Raw genomic sequence first — 16,544 nt, forward strand, 5'->3', positions numbered from 1 at the left:
ATTGTGTTTCCATCCCAAAATAATTATATCAGTATGCATTGTTACTATTTTGTTCTTATAATACCTTAAACCATTGAATGTCTGGGATGGGTTGGCCAGTAATAATTGCAGAGAACGTCGCAGCCTGACCAGGCCGGACTGCCAGGTTTTCGATGGCCACTTGCACAGCTGGAGGCTCTATGAAAATAAATTATGGATTGACAAATTTCTCTGGTGATAATGTTTCACACAAATTGTTTAAAAACCACATACAGTCTTTACCTGTCAGCAACTCCTCTGTGTTTGAGTAAAAGTGTTCCTCAGGATCCATGGGTCCCTCTAACTGTGCTGCCTGGACCTGCCTCTCCACATCATCCTGTTCTTCAAGAGTGTGTTCATCTTCAACGCCAGCAGCAGGTCTTCAGAAGCACACATTTTACCACAAGACATTAAAACGAGATTATCAATTAACCTGACTTTCACTGCCTTTATGTATAGTTTAAGTATACTGCATTCATGCTGTACACTATGGTTCTTTAAGCAATGTTTACAGCCCACAGATAACACAGAGTGTATGCAGACTCACAGTTCAGGGTATCCAGGCTGAAAGAGTATATGAAACAGGTTCTTCACAAAGGAACTGGACCAACCTTCTGATTGGGGCTCTATTTGAAAACAATTAGGCAGTCAAACTTACTCTATTTGATTTTACATACACTAACATTCAAAGGTTTGGGGTCAATATGATTTTTTTAAAGAAATTAATACTTTTATTCAGCAAGGAAGCATTAAATTGATCAAAGGTTACATTTAAGACATTTTCAATGTTAAAAAGTATTTCCACAGTATTTCAAATAAATGCTGTTCTTTCGATTAAAGAATCCTGAAAAAATGCACTTTGGTTTCCCAAAAAAAACAAAAAAAACAAACTGCAATGTTTAACACTGATAATAATAAGAAATGAGTAATACAAGTAAATAAATAATAAACCATTACTGTACTTTTATCAATAATACAACGGTACTTTTATTAATAATGCAACTTAATAATGCAACCTAAAAAAATTCTATAATGTAAAATCTAAAAAAAAAAACAGTTAATTAATCACTAAGATCTGTGGTGGAACAGTCAGCTTCAAACAAGGAATGTAGAGGGATAATTGTTTGCAGTTCTTCTCTAAACTCAATTGTGAAATAACAAAATCACTTACCGTGAATATGGCAGGTTTAAAAACAGTGCAAGAAGTGTCACTGCCTTTCCCAACCAGTGTTTTAAGTCACAGATCATATGTATAGACAGTCACATAGCCTCACAGGAAGTGCAAAGGGCCACTTGGCCCTATCTGCAGCAAGGCTTGAATCTTAGCACAAAACCAGCTTTGAAGATGGACGTGGCATGTTAGCGGAGCATGCACTGACGAGGAAACCGTGAGAACATGTATATAAACAGATATGAGGAATGGACAAGGAGAAGAACAGAGACAGAGAGAAAGAAGAAAGGGAGAGGACCATGCAAAATGTTGGGGCATCTTTGTGAAGACACTTACATGATGATTTTGATCAGATCTTTAGTCTCCTGCTCTGTGACTAAAAAGGAAATGGGATGGAAAGTGTGGTGTTAAGCAGGATATGGAAATGCACATGACAGACAAGTGTTCAAAAGCTGCTTATGAACCACTTAAAGTATGTGGCATAAATGAAAACATATGACCACATAGGTATGATATAGTAAAGAATGCATTAAAAATGTATGATATATGAAGTAGCATGCAGTTTCATTTAAACTCAAATGAATTAAAGACAACTAAAATTAAACAAACAAACCATACTGTTCAAAGTTTGGGGTCAGTAACACTTGTTTTTTTATTTATATATATAAAAAAGAAATTAATACTTTTGTTCAGCAAGGACAAATGTAAATGTCTTGACTGTTGACTTGATCAATTTAATATTTTAAATAAATTGTGTTCTTTATACTCATCAATGAATCCTGAAAAAAGTATCAGTGTTTCCACAAAAGTAAAACCGTTTTCAACATTAATGATAAGAAATAATAAGAACTTTTCTTGAGCACCAAATTTGCATTTTAGTATGATTTTTGCAGGATCATGTGACACTGAAGACTGGAATAATTGTAATACTATTTTAAAATAATACCGTTTTTGCTGTATTTTTGATCAAATAAATATAGCCTTGGTGAGATAAGAGAATTCAAAAACATAAAAAAAATTCTTACCAACCTCAAACTTTTAAATAGTAGTGTATATGTACACTAAAAATTTTATATTATAATGTAAGTAGATGTTTCCAATGATGATGGCCGATGATGTTTTTGATAGTTTGAGTGATCCCATTGTTCCAGACCAAGAAGCTATTGAATATGGGAAACAGCACATTATTATTAAACATATAATTGTACATATGATTCCATTCTACAGAGCTAGTTGTTAGAGTGAAATGGACATTTAGAAGATCTGGAGTTTCAGTGACGAAACATGAGGAATGGGTGGGAACGAGTGCAGTTGGAGGTGACTGTGGTATGTGCTCCTTCAAAGCCTACTGTTGCCCACCAGTTTTTAGTGGGCAAATGCACGCATTCTCTGCCTTAAATAGTAATTGCTGTTCACCTTCTCCTTCGTCCTACCTGGAGCTGGGGTGGTTTGTGATTGTTTTTGGGTGCTGACCGTCACAGCTAATGGAGCTGGAGGGCAGAGTTCAGCTTTACACTTGGCACTGCCCACTTCATTCAGTAGCTGTATCATAAACACAAAGAAAGAGTATTGGGATTCATATATGATACGAATACGTCATTGAAAAGTAGTAAAAGACTCTGGTACCTCACACTGGTATTGACCCAGATCTGCCTCTTCCGCTGTCTTTATGGTGAGAGTGAGAATTCCTGTCTGGACATCAGATTGAATCTGATGTTTCCTGGTGTTTTCAAGTGGAACGCCATCCTTAAACCACCTGTACATATAGATTGTGTAGGCTCTTTTATAACCATATACGCCATTACATTAATTTGAGTGGATGAAACCAGTTTTACCTTATGGACGGTAAAGGAGCAGATTGTGTGGAGCACTTGAACTGCATATCTTGTCCTTTTACAAGCACTGAGTTCTGTAGTCTTGTTGTGAAACTTGGAGGCACTTTGTGAAACAAAAACAACATGCTTTTTATTGAATTTTTGGTGATCCCAAACTTTTGAACAATAGTGCATATGCAAGACATATGAATGGAAATACATGCAAAAACTAGAAAAGCATGGCGATAATAACCATTTCTCAAAAACATACCATCAATCATGATATTAGCCAGAGTGCTTGCGTTCCCTGCAGGATTGGTTGCATAGCACATGTATTGACCTGAGTCCACCACTGTGACGCAAGTCAGTACAAGATAACAAGCACCCAACTGTCCTTCTGATGTAATATGATGTTCGTCATCCTTCACAGGCTGACCATCTGAGGAAAGCACATCAGCAGAACCCATTTATAAATTAAATGTAAACTGCCCATATTTATACACACACATACAGTACATAGTATTATTTACCTTTATACCACTTTATTACTGGTTTTGGTGTGCCAATGACCTTGCAGACCAGTTTTACAGTTTGTCCAAGCTTTGCTGGATAGTTAGTAAGATGTTGCTCAAAGCACGGGGCACCTGCAAATATAAACAATGAGGTGTGGAAAAAATGCAATCATTTCATGAGGTCAAAACTGATTTATTCATAAGTGTGCTCTCCTGTGTCCTAACTTACTCCAAGCGGGCTGTTTGCTGCGCTGCTGCAGGTCTCTCAGATCTTTGAGCCAAGAGAGGCGGAGGAGGATTGATCGAGCTTGCAGAATGATTTTTCTCAGCATTCCCCGGTGCTCGTGCCAAAGACCAAATGACCTGTCATCTCCTTCCACTGTATCCTTTACATCAATATCACTCAACTGTGAAGAAAGCAAATGTATTTGGAATGGATGTGAAATGGACTGCAGTGATTAGCGCTGCCATGCTATACAAGATATTGCATGTGCAGTGTACTTTACATGAGTCTTCAAATGCAAGGTAAACTTGAAATTTAGCTATGTTTTCAGAGGGATAGCATGTAGAATAGACTGTAAAACTTCTTCACTACTAAAATGCTGTACTAGTAAATCTATTGCTGATTAAACCTTCATTTTATTCTTGAATATGTAGGCCTCGGTGTATGTGCCAAGCTCTCTCTTTGGCTTGCAGAATACAATACAATCTTTGAAGAGAAAGACGTGGCGGTGATGTCCTCTCTGAGAGACTTTGACCTCAGGAATCTCCTCCCATACTGTAAAATGGCCCTGGAAAAAAAAACACATAACACTATCATTAGCAGAATGATACCTTCCAATTCTTACTCACACTTGTCATCTTGTCAACCTGCAAACAAAAAGGTTTCAAATATGATGAGGCAGTACCTGTCTAATGGGTTCTCCAAGCCCCTTGAGAGGTGCCGGGTAATTCTCAATCATGGAAAGATGATGCAAGTTCTCGGCACGCCAAGGCAAGCTGGAAACCATGGCAAAGGCATCCTCTAACAGGCAACAGTTCTGTTCGCTCTTTGCTTTGTTCCTGATAAGCTCCTAAAAAGACAAAAATGGAAGAGAATTACATGCTGTATTGAAAGCAATAATTATGGCTGATTTTTTTGCTGTGTTTATGCACACAGAATTTTTTTGGGGGATAGAAATGGATACTTTTATTCAGCAAGGACATTTTAAATTAACAGTAACATTTATAATGTTACAAAAGATTTCTATTTCATATAAATACTTCTCTTTTGAATGTTGCATTCATCAAAATATTTGTGGAAAACACACCTTTTAGGATTCTTTACGTACCATCACTTTTTTCAACATTGAGAAAATGTTCAACATTGAGAAAATACATTTTTCTTGAGCAGCAAATCAGCATATTAGAATGATTTCTGAAGGATCATGTGACACTGAAGACTGAGTAATGATGCTGAAAATTCAGCTTTGCCATCAAAGGAACAAATTATATTTAAAAAAAAATATTAAAATAGAAAACACTCATTTTAAATTGTAATAATATTTAATAGTATTATTGTTTTACTGTATTTTTGATCAAATAAATGCAGTCTTGGTGAGTATAAGAGACTTCTTCAAACATTAAAACCAACTTATTTCCAAACATTTGAACGGTTGTAGAATATATATATAAATCATATTATATAATGTGTATGAAAGAAAATGATAAAGCTCTCACACCTTAAGTACATTCTTGTATGTTTGAATTCTTTCCATGGGTTTCTGCAAATACGTGCTAACATCAAAGACCTGGGTATCCAAATGTGCCAACTCTGTGTTTGCATATTGCTGGAACACAGTAGAAGAAGAATTGTTGTTTATTTACTTCACATCATTTAAAACAAGGAGCACTTTCTGCCAGACTGAAAAAAGTATTTCCTCTTGCCTTGAAGAAATGCTGTGTGTTTTTGTCTGAGATGCAGGCCTCAGCTTGGGGAAGGCCTGTAATGAACTGGAGATACATCTCAAAGTCTGGTGCATAACTGACAAAACACTGGGCTACATCATCATCTGAGAAGCACATCTCCAGCTTGGGGAGAATACAACTGTGATGGAGGAACAGTGGGACAAATAAGTTAAACCACAATGTTAATGCATATAATATAATATAATATAATATAATATAATATAATATAATATAATATAATATAATATAATATAATATAATATAATATAATATAATATAATATAATATAAAAAAAGAGATGTCTTCACCATTCATGGAAATTTGCAATATCCCTGATATTACGGAATATGTACTCTTTTTGACTGAGGATGGTGAGAGGAACTTGAACGCTCGTCTCTAAGTTCTGCAAAAAGTGCTCCACAAAGAAGTTCATCTCCTGCACAAAACTGTTCTCGCCATCAAGGAGTCCCTTGATCAACCGACTAGAAATAAAAAAAAGATAGTCAATTTAGCTTTTCACAAAACCTGCTAATATAGATAATAAAGCCATTGATCTTTGCATGCTTACCAGTGTTGTTATTGTTAAACAAAAAATATTAAAAATCCTTTTCAGTCATTCACACTATTGTAATACTCTCTAGAGGTGTTTGATGAACTTCAGGTTGACATTGCCCCAGCCACATTCTAGAACTTTGTCTTTGTGTATTCTATTCAGTTCAGTTTACCTTTGAATCAAGCCATGCTCATCCTTTGTTAACGTTGTTTTGCATTTCTCAGGGGATTCTCCCTTTTCTGCTTCATGGGCCACTGAAAATATTTCCTTTGAGAAAACAAATCGAAAGATTATTAAAATAAATGTATCAACCTTTTACACCAATGCATTGCTATTTAAACTATATACACACACACACATTCACTCACCTTTGTCTTCTTTTCCAGGTACGCCGGGGATACCCAGCCCTGACGGGATGGTGTGATCTTGGTTGGCTTTGTACGGACAAGCCACCTCACAGGATGGGCTGAGTCCAGGACCTCCACAAACTGGCCTTCCTTTAGTACAAAAGCTTCTTTGTTTCCTCCCAGAGGATGACAATTGGTTTTGGCCACATAAATATCAAATATCTGCAGAATGTACTGTATATCAGTGTTTGTTTGTTGTGTTTACTCTCCACTTGTTCCTAAAGCAATATGAGCTACAACATGCACAAAAAGTGCCTATAAATGAAGTTTTTTTATTATTATTGTTAGTTTATTATTAAGAAGCTGAGTTAATACCTCTCCTCTGTCATCATCTCCATCTGACTCAGAGAATGACTCAGTATTTGCAGAGGACTTGTAGGAATGTAGGCGTTTGGGAGACGGTGTGTGACTCTGTGAATCGCAACCTATGCCAAATACAAACGCAACAATACAGAAGAGTACAGTATATTAAGCTTTTTAATATGCTCTTGAGTGCATATTATTTCATTATGTCTGGACTTTACTAAATGACTTGCAGCACCAAGAGAACTGACCTTTCCCTTTCAGCTGGTCTGAAGTCTTTCGAGGTTGTAAACTAGCACTTTTTTCTTCTTCAGAAGTCTTAGTAGGAGCCTCATTTTTTGACTTCTCTGCCTCTTTTCCCCTGTTTGAGAAGATTCATTTAATTACATTGCAAAGTATTATCCCAAAGTACAGAAAAGGAAAAAATTATTCTACGCTGCCATCTTTCTTTATAATTAAGAGTCCTTGAAGGGTATTTACAATGTTAAACTTACCTAGATTGGTATTCAGTCTCAACATCAGGGGCTGTGTCATAATCTGAGTAACAGGATACTAGAGAGGGGACAGAATTACAAGAAACAAGCTCAGCTACTATTGATGTATACATATATCAGTTATCTGCAGATATCAAAGACTTTATCGGCTTCGGTCAATATTAGCTATATTCCTCTGTTTTTATGTTAATATTACTTTTGCAGTAGTCTAACACTACTTAGTTAATCTTTAAGAAAAACTTTTTTAGCAAATCTGATATACATTTTTCATACTGTAAATTATAATGTTGTAATGCCTTAATTTACTTGATTTACATGATTTTTGTTTTTAGCATTTAACTTTTACTTTATTTCGATTTTTCAGTTAGCTGCCATTAATCGGTTATCTATCATGACATAATATTAAATAATTATACTTTTATTGGTCTCAGCCAGAATTTAATATTATTGCAGCCCTACTATTGCTACTATTATCTAGAATGATAAACACAACTCACTGGAGCTGACTGAAATTAGACTTCTCCTTTTCTCCTTGATCTTGCTGTAGGTGTCATCTGCCGGGAGATCATAGACGAGTCTCAATGACTCCTCTTCAGTGTTTAGGACTGGAGCAATCTCTTTCTCAGAGACAATTTCTGTATCTGGTGTTTGTGCAGTCTGAATTGTTTGTGATGGCTTCTGAGGTTTACCCACCATCACATTCCCATTGTAACTAATTGCTCCAAACTTGTTTGCAACTTCACATGTGTAGATTCCAGCATCTTTGTTTGTAACCCTGGAAATTTCCAGAAAACACCTACCATCTGCATTTTGGGTGATTTTGTACCTTTTCCCAGGCCTCAGATCTATTCCATCTTTAAGCCAGCGCATAGTGTCGATTTTACCTTCCACAACACACTCCAGGAATGCAGTGCCACCAAGATCAAGATTCTGGTTCTTGAACACTTCTTTGAAGACTAGACGCATGTCTTTCCTAGTTTTGTAACCTTTGAAAGCAGCTTGTATCTTAATGGCAGCCTCACGTATCTCTGGCTCATCCTCAAAATCTACGTCTACACCAGGGCTGTCAACATTATCGTGCTCAACTCGAGAACACTTCTGTTTGCCAGTATCCACGCTTGTGATCTGCCCGAGAGTCGTCTCCTCAGGTTGAATTACAGATTCCCCAGAAACATCTACTTCAATAACGACTTGCTTCATATTTTTCTGATCTCCATTATCCATGTGTGGTAAGTTCGGCACAACTTTCGGTGACAACTTCTGCACATCCCTAAAGGACACTGTTGTAGCTTCCTCTGCATGAATTATTTCTTCTTTGAATTTCTGGCTTTTAATGGCAATATTTGTTGCTTTTCCTGTAACATGCTTTGGTGCTTTTCCATGATGTTCATCCACAACCTGCTTAACATTTTTCAGATCTCCACTATCAATGTCTGGTAAATTCGGTTCACCTACCTGTGAATCTCTCTGCACATCTCTAACAGACATTGTTGTAGCTTTCTCTGCAGAAATGATTTCTTCTTTGAATTTTTGGCTTGCAATGGCAGTTTTTGTAGCTTTTTCTGTATCATTCTTTGGTACTTTTCCATGATGTTCATCCACAACCTGCTTGACATTTTTCAGATCTCCACTATCAATGTGTGGTAAATCTGTTTCACCTTCTAGTGAATCCCTCTGCACATCCCTAACGGTCAAAGTTGTGGTTTTCTGTACAAGACTTATTTGCTCTTTGGGTTTCTGGCCTGTAATGGCAATGCTTGGTGCTTTTTCTTTAACATTCTTTGTTATTTTTCCATGATGTTCATCCTGGGACTGAACCTTTTCAATTTCTGGTCCCATTTCAGACTGGACATTTTGCGTCTTGTGCATTTCATTTTCATCCAATGATTTCTTTTTTGGTTCCTTCTTTTCATTCATATTGACGGGATATTCACCAACCTCTGATGGCTTAGATATGGTGTCCACAATTAGCTCTTTCTTTGATTCCTCATTTACACTTGATTCCAATTTGATATACTCCTTCCTTTCCTCTAAATTATATGGTTGTTCTTGAGATGCTTTAACGTGTTTGGCCGTTAACTCTTTGAAGACTGGTGTATCTAAGCCATACTCTGATATCTTTAAAGTGGTCTCCACAGTTTGTTTTATGTCCATATCTCGATTCTTTGCTTCCAAAACATAGGGTTGCCTTTTGATTTCAACATGTGGCTGGGAAACCTTCTCCTTAGAGAAAGATGGTGTTAGGTCAGCATGTTTTGATGTTATTTTGGTCTCCACAGTGGGCTCCATTACAACATCTTGTTTCTTGCCCTTCTTGTCAACATTTGGATCTTTAACATTCTGGTTGTTTGCTTCAAAAACACTGTACTGATTTTGGTGTGAAACATCTGGATGTGTGGCCTTGCTCTTTGACCGTGGTGGAGGCTGGGGAACATTTCTGGGTGGTTCCTTGCTCTGATCATTTGTATCTATGCTTGAAGTTTTCTTCTGATCTTGCCCTGAGATCTTTTCATTGTTCTGGTCCACAGAAATCTTAGTAACCTCTTTGGATCCAGTGTCCACCAGTTTTTTTCTTTGTTCTTCAGGTGCATCGGTTGTAAGAGTAGTAATTTCAGGTTCTTCCATGGTGCAACTAGACACGTTAACCATTTTGGAACTCGCATCTTTCCCCATTTGTCTCACCAATGATTTCCTCTTGACGTCCTGGTCATCTGTCAGTTTCTCACAGAGATCCTGGAAGTGAACCTCTGAAGATTCCAAGATAGAGATGTCTGATTCCTCAATGACCACAGCCTGTTTCTTATGCATTAGACCACTGTGTGTTTCTTCCATAATTTTTTGCCCTTTTGATCTTAGTGGGGCTTGAGGGATGTCTTTACTTCTAGGGGAAGCATCTGGTGTAAATAATGGAAATGCAACATTACTTATTTATTTTGATTTTGAATTATTTTGAATTACTTACTTATTTTCAAAATATGGGAATAAATGTACCTTTTATAACAAGAGAAGCTGTTGTCTCCATCCTAGCAGCACAGCATTTGTAGACACCACTGTCCTGACATTTTAGATCATGGATTTGAAGGTGTAATTCAGAGCCATCTTGTTTCATCTCATACTTTTTTCCTGGTTTTAGCAACACTGTTCCCTTTTTCCACTGCACAGGAACTCCAGGTTTAGAGAGCTCACAGGTCAAGAACGCCGTTTCACCTTCCTCAGCTTCAAGACTTTGAAGGATCTTGCAGAAGTATATAGGTTGCTCTGTACATGCAGAAGTAAAAATAAAGTTTGGGTTCTTCATGTATGAAAAAAGTTCTACATGGACAAAGCATTAGAAACTGCAGATGTTGCACTAAAATAATATCTGTACCTTTCACTGTAATTGAACCATTAGTCACCAGGCTTCCAGCACAACATTTGTAAGTCCCACTGTCCTGAGCTGTTAACTCATGGATCTGAAGTTGTAGTTGATGGCCATCCTGTTTAATCTCATATTTTTTACTTGGCTTAAGCATCACTGCTCCCTTTTTCCACTGCACTGAAACTCCAGGTTTAGAGAGCTCACAGCGCAATATGGCTGTCTTACCCTCCTCTGCTTCTTGGTTTTGTAGCTCCTCAGAGAAGAACAATGGATGTTCTGGTGAGGGAAAACAAAAATGCTTATATACGCTAAACAGAAAAAAAGGACACATGAACAGATTAATGAATTAATTTCTCTATTCAAAAAAGATGGAAAACAACATTTTAATTAATTCCCTTACCCTTTACTACAAGAGAAGCAGTCGTCACCATGTTCCCAGCACAACATTTATAAGAGCCACTATCTCCAATTTTCAGGTCATATATTTGAAGCTGCAGCAGACAACCATCTTGTTTCATCTCATACTTGTTTCCAGGTTTCAGCAACACTGTTCCCTTCTTCCACTGCACTGCAACTCCAGGTTTAGAGACCTCACAGGTCAGGGCAGTCGCTTTACCTTCCTCAGCTTCAAGGCTTTGGAGGTTCTTGCAGAAAAATATAGGTTGCTCTGGATGTGGGGAAATAAAAATACATTTAATGTTTTTAAAATTTGTGTCTTCATTCACAAAAAGTGCTCTTAATGAATTATCAGAATATCCTGGTTCAATAACAAGCAATGTTGTCAGAATGGTACATGGAAAGAGTATTAGGTAATTCAGAAGTTTCTCTAAAACACATTCCATACCTTTCACTGTAACAGAGCAAGTAGTCACCAGGCTCCCAGCACAACATTTGTAGGGCCCACTGTCCTGAGCTGTTAACTCATGGATCTGAAGCTGTAGTTGACAACCATCCTGTTTAATCTCGTATTTTTTACTAGGCTTAAGTATCACTGTTCCCTTCTTCCACTGAACTGAAACTCCAGGTTTAGAGAGCTCACAGTGCAATATGACTGTGTTGCCCTCCTCTGCTTGTTGGTTTTGTAGGTCCTCAGAGAAGAACAATGGCTTTTCTGGAGAGGGAAAACAAAATCATATATGCTTTTACATGTTCATCAAAAAACAAATGAACACATGAACAGATGGTAACACTTTATTTTACAGTGTCCTTGTTACATATGTTACATGTACTTACCATATTAATAACAGTAAATGATGCATAATTACATGCAACTAACCCTCAACCAAACCCTAATCCTACCCTAACCCTATAGTAAATAAATGTAGTTGCTTAATATTACTCAGTACTTAAATATATAATTACACTGTAACAATGACACCTTAAAATAAAGTTTATCCCTTTATTTTAAGTTGATGTAGTTACATTGTACTTACAGGTTTAGCTGATTTTTAATACTTGTTTTGTCTTATTTTAAATAATTTTAAGTCATATTGAGAGCCCCTTGGAAGGTTGTTAAGGGCCCCTAATGAGCCCCAGCCCCCTATTTAAAGGATTAGTTCACTTTAAAAAAAACTTTTGCTGATATTTTACTCACCCCCATGTCATCCAAGATGTCCATGTCTTTCTTTCTTCAGTCGAAAAGAAATTAAGGTTTTTGATGAAAACATTCCAGGATTTTTCTCCATATAATGGACTTCAATGGGCCCCAAACGGTTCAAGGTCCAAATGACAGTTTCAGTGCAACTTCAAAGGGCTTTAAACGATACCAGACGATGAATAAGGGTCTTATCTAGCGAAACGATCGGTCATTTAAAAAATAAATTAAAAAGTTAAAGTTTTATAAGCACAAATGCTCGCCTTGCTCTGTTCTGTGATGCGCGTTCGTGACGTCACGTAATACGCAATTACGTTGAAAAGGTCACGCTTGACATAGGCGGAAGTACCGAGTCAGTGTTTACAAATGTGCGGAAGGAGGACCATATACACATATTCAAATGTCTTTGTGTCAGTTTATCGTTTAAAATGCCCATTTCGTGTGCGTATCCTGTGTGTTTTCATATTAAAAAGCCTAAAAGAAAATTTTCGTCAGGACAGAAAAGCGTGACCTTTTCAACATAATTGCGTACTACATGACATCACGAACGCGCATCACAGAACAGAGCAAGGCGAGCATTTGTGCTTATAAAACGTAAACTTTTTTATTTATTTTTTAAATGACCGATCGTTTCGCTAGATAAGACCCTTATTCATCGTCTGGTATCATTTAAAGCCCTTTGAAGCTGCACTGAAACTGTAATTTGGACCTTGAACCGTTTGGGGCCCATTGAAGTCCGTTATATGGAGAAATATTTTCAACAAAAACCTTAATTTCTTTTCGACTGAAGAAAGAAAGACATGGACATCTTGGATGACATGGGGGTGAGTAAATTATCAGCAAAAGTTTTTTTTAAAGTGAACTAATCCTTTAAGAACCACTGACTTACCTTTTACCACAAGGGAAGCAGTTGTGACCAGGCTTCCAGCACAACATTTGTAGGGCCCACTGTCCTGAACTGTTAACTCATGGATCTGAAGCTGTAGTTGACAACCATCCTGTTTTATCTCATATTTTTTACTAGTCTTGAGTATCACTGCTCCCTTCTTCCACTGCACTAAAACTCCAGGTTTAGAGAGCTCACAGCACAATATTACTGTCCTGCCCTCCTCTGCTTGTTGGTTTTGTAGGTCCTCAGAGAAGAACAATGGCTTTTCTGGAGAGGGAAAACAAAATCATATATGCTTTTACATGTTCATCAAAAAACATATGAACACATGAACAGATGGTAACACTTTATTTTACAGTGTCCTTGTTACATATGTTACATGTACTTACCATATTAATAACAGTAAATGATGCATAATTACATGCAATTAACCCTCAACCAAACCCTAATCCTACCCTAACCCTATAGTAAAGTTGCTTAATATTACTCAGTACTTAAATATATAATTACACTGTAACAATGAAACCTTAAAATTAAGTTTATCCCTTTATTTTAAGTTGACGTAGTTACATTACAGGTTTAGCTGATTTTAATACTTGTTTTGTCTTATTTAAAATCATTTTAAGTCATATTGAGAGCCCCTTGGAAGTCTGTTGAGGCCCCCTAATGAGCCCCAGCCCCCTGGTTAAGAACCACTGACTTACCTTTTACCTCAAGAGAACCAGTTGTGACCAGGCTTCCAGCACAACATTTGTAGGGCCCACTGTCCTGAACTGTTAACTCATGGATCTGAAGCTGTAGTTGACAACCATCCTGTTTTATCTCATATTTTTTACTAGGCTTGAGTATCACTGCTCCCTTCTTCCACTGCACTGAAACTCCAGGTTTAGAGAGCTCACAGCACAATATTGCTGTCCTGCCCTCCTCTGCTTGTTGGTTTTGTAGGTCCTCAGAGAAGAACAATGGCTTTTCTGGAGAGGGAAAACAAAATCATATATGCTTTTACATGTTCATCAAAAAACAAATGAACACATAAACAGATGGTAACACTTTATTTTACAGTGTCCTTGTTACATATGTTACATGTACTTACCATAGTAATAATAGTAAATGATGCATAATTACATGGAACTAACCCTCAACCAAACCCTAATCCTACCCTAACCCTATAGTAAATACATGTAGTTGCTTAATATTACTCAGTACTTAAATATATAATTACACTGTAACAATGACACCTTAAAATAAAGTTTAACCCTTTATTTTAAGTTGACGTAGTACTTACAGGTTTAGCTGATTTTAATACTTGTTATGTCTTATTTTAAATCATTTTAAGTCATATTGAGAGCCCCTTGGAAGTTTGTTGAGGCCCCCTAATGAGCCCCAGCCCCCTGGTTAAGAACCACTGACTTACCTTTTACCATAAGGGAAGCAGTTGTGACCAGGCTTCCAGCACAACATTTGTAGGGCCCACTGTCCTGAACTGTTAACTCATGGATCTGAAGCTGTAGTTGACAACCATCCTGTTTTATCTCATATTTAGTACTAGGCTTCAAAAGCACTGTCCCCTTTTTCCACTGCACTGAAACTCCAGGTTTAGAGAGCTCACAGTGCAATATGACTGGGTTACCCTCCTCTGCTTGTTGGTTCTGTAGCTCCTCAGAGAAGAACAATGGTTTTTCTGTAGAGGGAAAAAACATATATGCCTTTACATGTTCATCAAAAATAATTGGACACATGAACAGATTAATGAATGAATTCTTATGTCAAAGATCAAAATGTTGAAAAATGCCATTTGAATAATTCACTTACCTTTTATCACAAGATATGATGTTGTAACCAGGCTACCAGCATAACATTTGTAAGTCCCACTGTCCTGAGCTGTTAACTCATGGATCTGAAGCTGTAGTTGATGGCCATCCTGTTTAATCTCATATTTTTTACTAGGCTTGAGTATCACTGCTCCCTTCTTCCACTGCACTGAAACTCCAGGTTTAGAGAGCTCACAGTGCAATATGACTGTGTTGCCCTCCTCTGCTTCTTGGTTTTGAAGCTCCTCAGAGAAGAACAATGGATGTTCTGGTGAGGGAAAACAAAAATATCTCAATAATGTCCAACTGAAATTTTAACAACTTCATTACAAAAAAATACACACCTTTCACGTCAAGAGAAGCTGTGGTCACCAAGCTACCAGCACAACATTTGTAGATGCCACTGTCCTGACTGTTCAACTCATGTATAAGAAGCTGTAATTTACAGCCATCTTGCTTAGTCTCATATTTGTTTCCTGGTAGAAGCAACAGCATTCCCTTCTTCCACTGCACTTCCACTCCAGTTTTAGAGATCTCACAGCTCAGTATGGCAGTCTCACCTTCTTCTATTTCTTGTCTTTGGAGCTCCTCACAGAAATACAGAGGTTGTTCTGGATGCAGAAAATAAGAATGTTAATGTTAATTAATGTGTAATCTAGCAACTCGTCTACACTGAATATACAGTACTATACCTTTCACTTCCAGAGATGCTGAGGTCACTAGACTACCAACACAGCATGTGTAGACACCACTGTCTTGGCTTGTGAGCTCATGGATCTGAAGTTGCAGTTCACCCCCATTCTGCTTTATTTCATACTTTCTTCCAGGCTTTAGCAGCACAGATCCCTTCTTCCAATTTACGGCAGCCCCAGGTTTTGAAAGCTCGCAGCAAAGTAAGGCAGTTTCCCCCTCCTCTGCTTCTTGACACTCAAGCATCTTGATGAAGTACAAAGGTTGTTCTGATGAAAAAATAAATAAGAAAATATAAATACAGTATGCATTTCATTTTGTTTTTATTTTTTGAATACATATTTAATTGTTGTGCTTTTTGTCCATGAACGGTCACTTGAATGCATTCATAGGTTTTGATCAAAGACCTGATGACATCCAGTGAAAAAATACAGAAAATCAGACGAGATACTTCTTCACAAAACCATAGTATGACCCTCTAATGTCACGGCTCTCACCTTTGACTACAACTGATGCCGTGGTAACCAGGCTTCCAGAGCAGCACTTGTAAGTGCCACTATCCTGACGTGTCAGGTCATGGATCTGTAGCTGTGCTTTGCAGCCATCTTGTTTCATCTCATATTTGTTTCCTGGTCTCAGTCGTATTGCCCCCTTCTTCCACTGCACTTCAACTCCAGGTTTAGAGAGCTCACAGCAAAGAAAGGCTATCTCACCCTCCTCTGCCTCCTGGTTATGGAGTTCCTCACAGAAGAAAAGAGGTTGCTCTGAAAAGGGAGAGTAAATGTATGTTAACTAACTTTGCATGAAACTGTTTCGTTTCGTCTTTTACTAAACATGCAGCATAAAGAATTTCCATGCCTTAATTAAAAACCCAGATTATCATTATAAAAACACAGTTGCAAACCTTTAAGGATGCACCGATATTAACATTTTGTTCAATATCAACGAACCAATAATCATTTTCATGTTATGGCCAATGTTGT

The 16,544-nt window shown here is 37.4% G+C and overlaps 1 protein-coding gene across 1 annotated transcript in view; it reads right to left on the minus strand.

Moving 5' to 3' along the window:
- obscna (obscurin, cytoskeletal calmodulin and titin-interacting RhoGEF a) overlaps positions 1 to 16,544 on the minus strand; it is a 46,566-nt gene that overhangs the window by 9,247 nt on the left and 20,775 nt on the right. The window contains exons 32-62 of the mRNA XM_082188472.1: positions 16,059 to 16,325; positions 15,564 to 15,830; positions 15,216 to 15,482; positions 14,873 to 15,139; positions 14,475 to 14,741; positions 13,765 to 14,031; positions 13,061 to 13,327; positions 11,422 to 11,688; positions 10,978 to 11,244; positions 10,587 to 10,853; positions 10,211 to 10,477; positions 7,717 to 10,113; positions 7,220 to 7,277; positions 6,977 to 7,086; positions 6,738 to 6,847; positions 6,384 to 6,584; positions 6,188 to 6,282; positions 5,771 to 5,944; positions 5,442 to 5,601; positions 5,237 to 5,344; positions 4,424 to 4,588; positions 4,148 to 4,306; positions 3,745 to 3,922; positions 3,534 to 3,647; positions 3,275 to 3,442; positions 3,025 to 3,127; positions 2,816 to 2,945; positions 2,623 to 2,731; positions 566 to 644; positions 262 to 398; positions 65 to 177 (exon numbers count right to left, since the gene is read on the minus strand). Of these exons, the coding sequence (XP_082044598.1) occupies positions 65 to 177; positions 262 to 398; positions 566 to 644; positions 2,623 to 2,731; positions 2,816 to 2,945; positions 3,025 to 3,127; positions 3,275 to 3,442; positions 3,534 to 3,647; positions 3,745 to 3,922; positions 4,148 to 4,306; positions 4,424 to 4,588; positions 5,237 to 5,344; positions 5,442 to 5,601; positions 5,771 to 5,944; positions 6,188 to 6,282; positions 6,384 to 6,584; positions 6,738 to 6,847; positions 6,977 to 7,086; positions 7,220 to 7,277; positions 7,717 to 10,113; positions 10,211 to 10,477; positions 10,587 to 10,853; positions 10,978 to 11,244; positions 11,422 to 11,688; positions 13,061 to 13,327; positions 13,765 to 14,031; positions 14,475 to 14,741; positions 14,873 to 15,139; positions 15,216 to 15,482; positions 15,564 to 15,830; positions 16,059 to 16,325 (7,805 nt within the window). The remainder of the gene's footprint in view (positions 1 to 64; positions 178 to 261; positions 399 to 565; positions 645 to 2,622; positions 2,732 to 2,815; positions 2,946 to 3,024; positions 3,128 to 3,274; positions 3,443 to 3,533; positions 3,648 to 3,744; positions 3,923 to 4,147; positions 4,307 to 4,423; positions 4,589 to 5,236; positions 5,345 to 5,441; positions 5,602 to 5,770; positions 5,945 to 6,187; positions 6,283 to 6,383; positions 6,585 to 6,737; positions 6,848 to 6,976; positions 7,087 to 7,219; positions 7,278 to 7,716; positions 10,114 to 10,210; positions 10,478 to 10,586; positions 10,854 to 10,977; positions 11,245 to 11,421; positions 11,689 to 13,060; positions 13,328 to 13,764; positions 14,032 to 14,474; positions 14,742 to 14,872; positions 15,140 to 15,215; positions 15,483 to 15,563; positions 15,831 to 16,058; positions 16,326 to 16,544) is intronic.

This window comes from Leuciscus leuciscus (genome assembly GCF_965113295.1).
Source record: "Leuciscus leuciscus genome assembly, chromosome: 13".
NCBI classification, from domain to species: domain Eukaryota; kingdom Metazoa; phylum Chordata; class Actinopteri; order Cypriniformes; family Leuciscidae; genus Leuciscus; species Leuciscus leuciscus.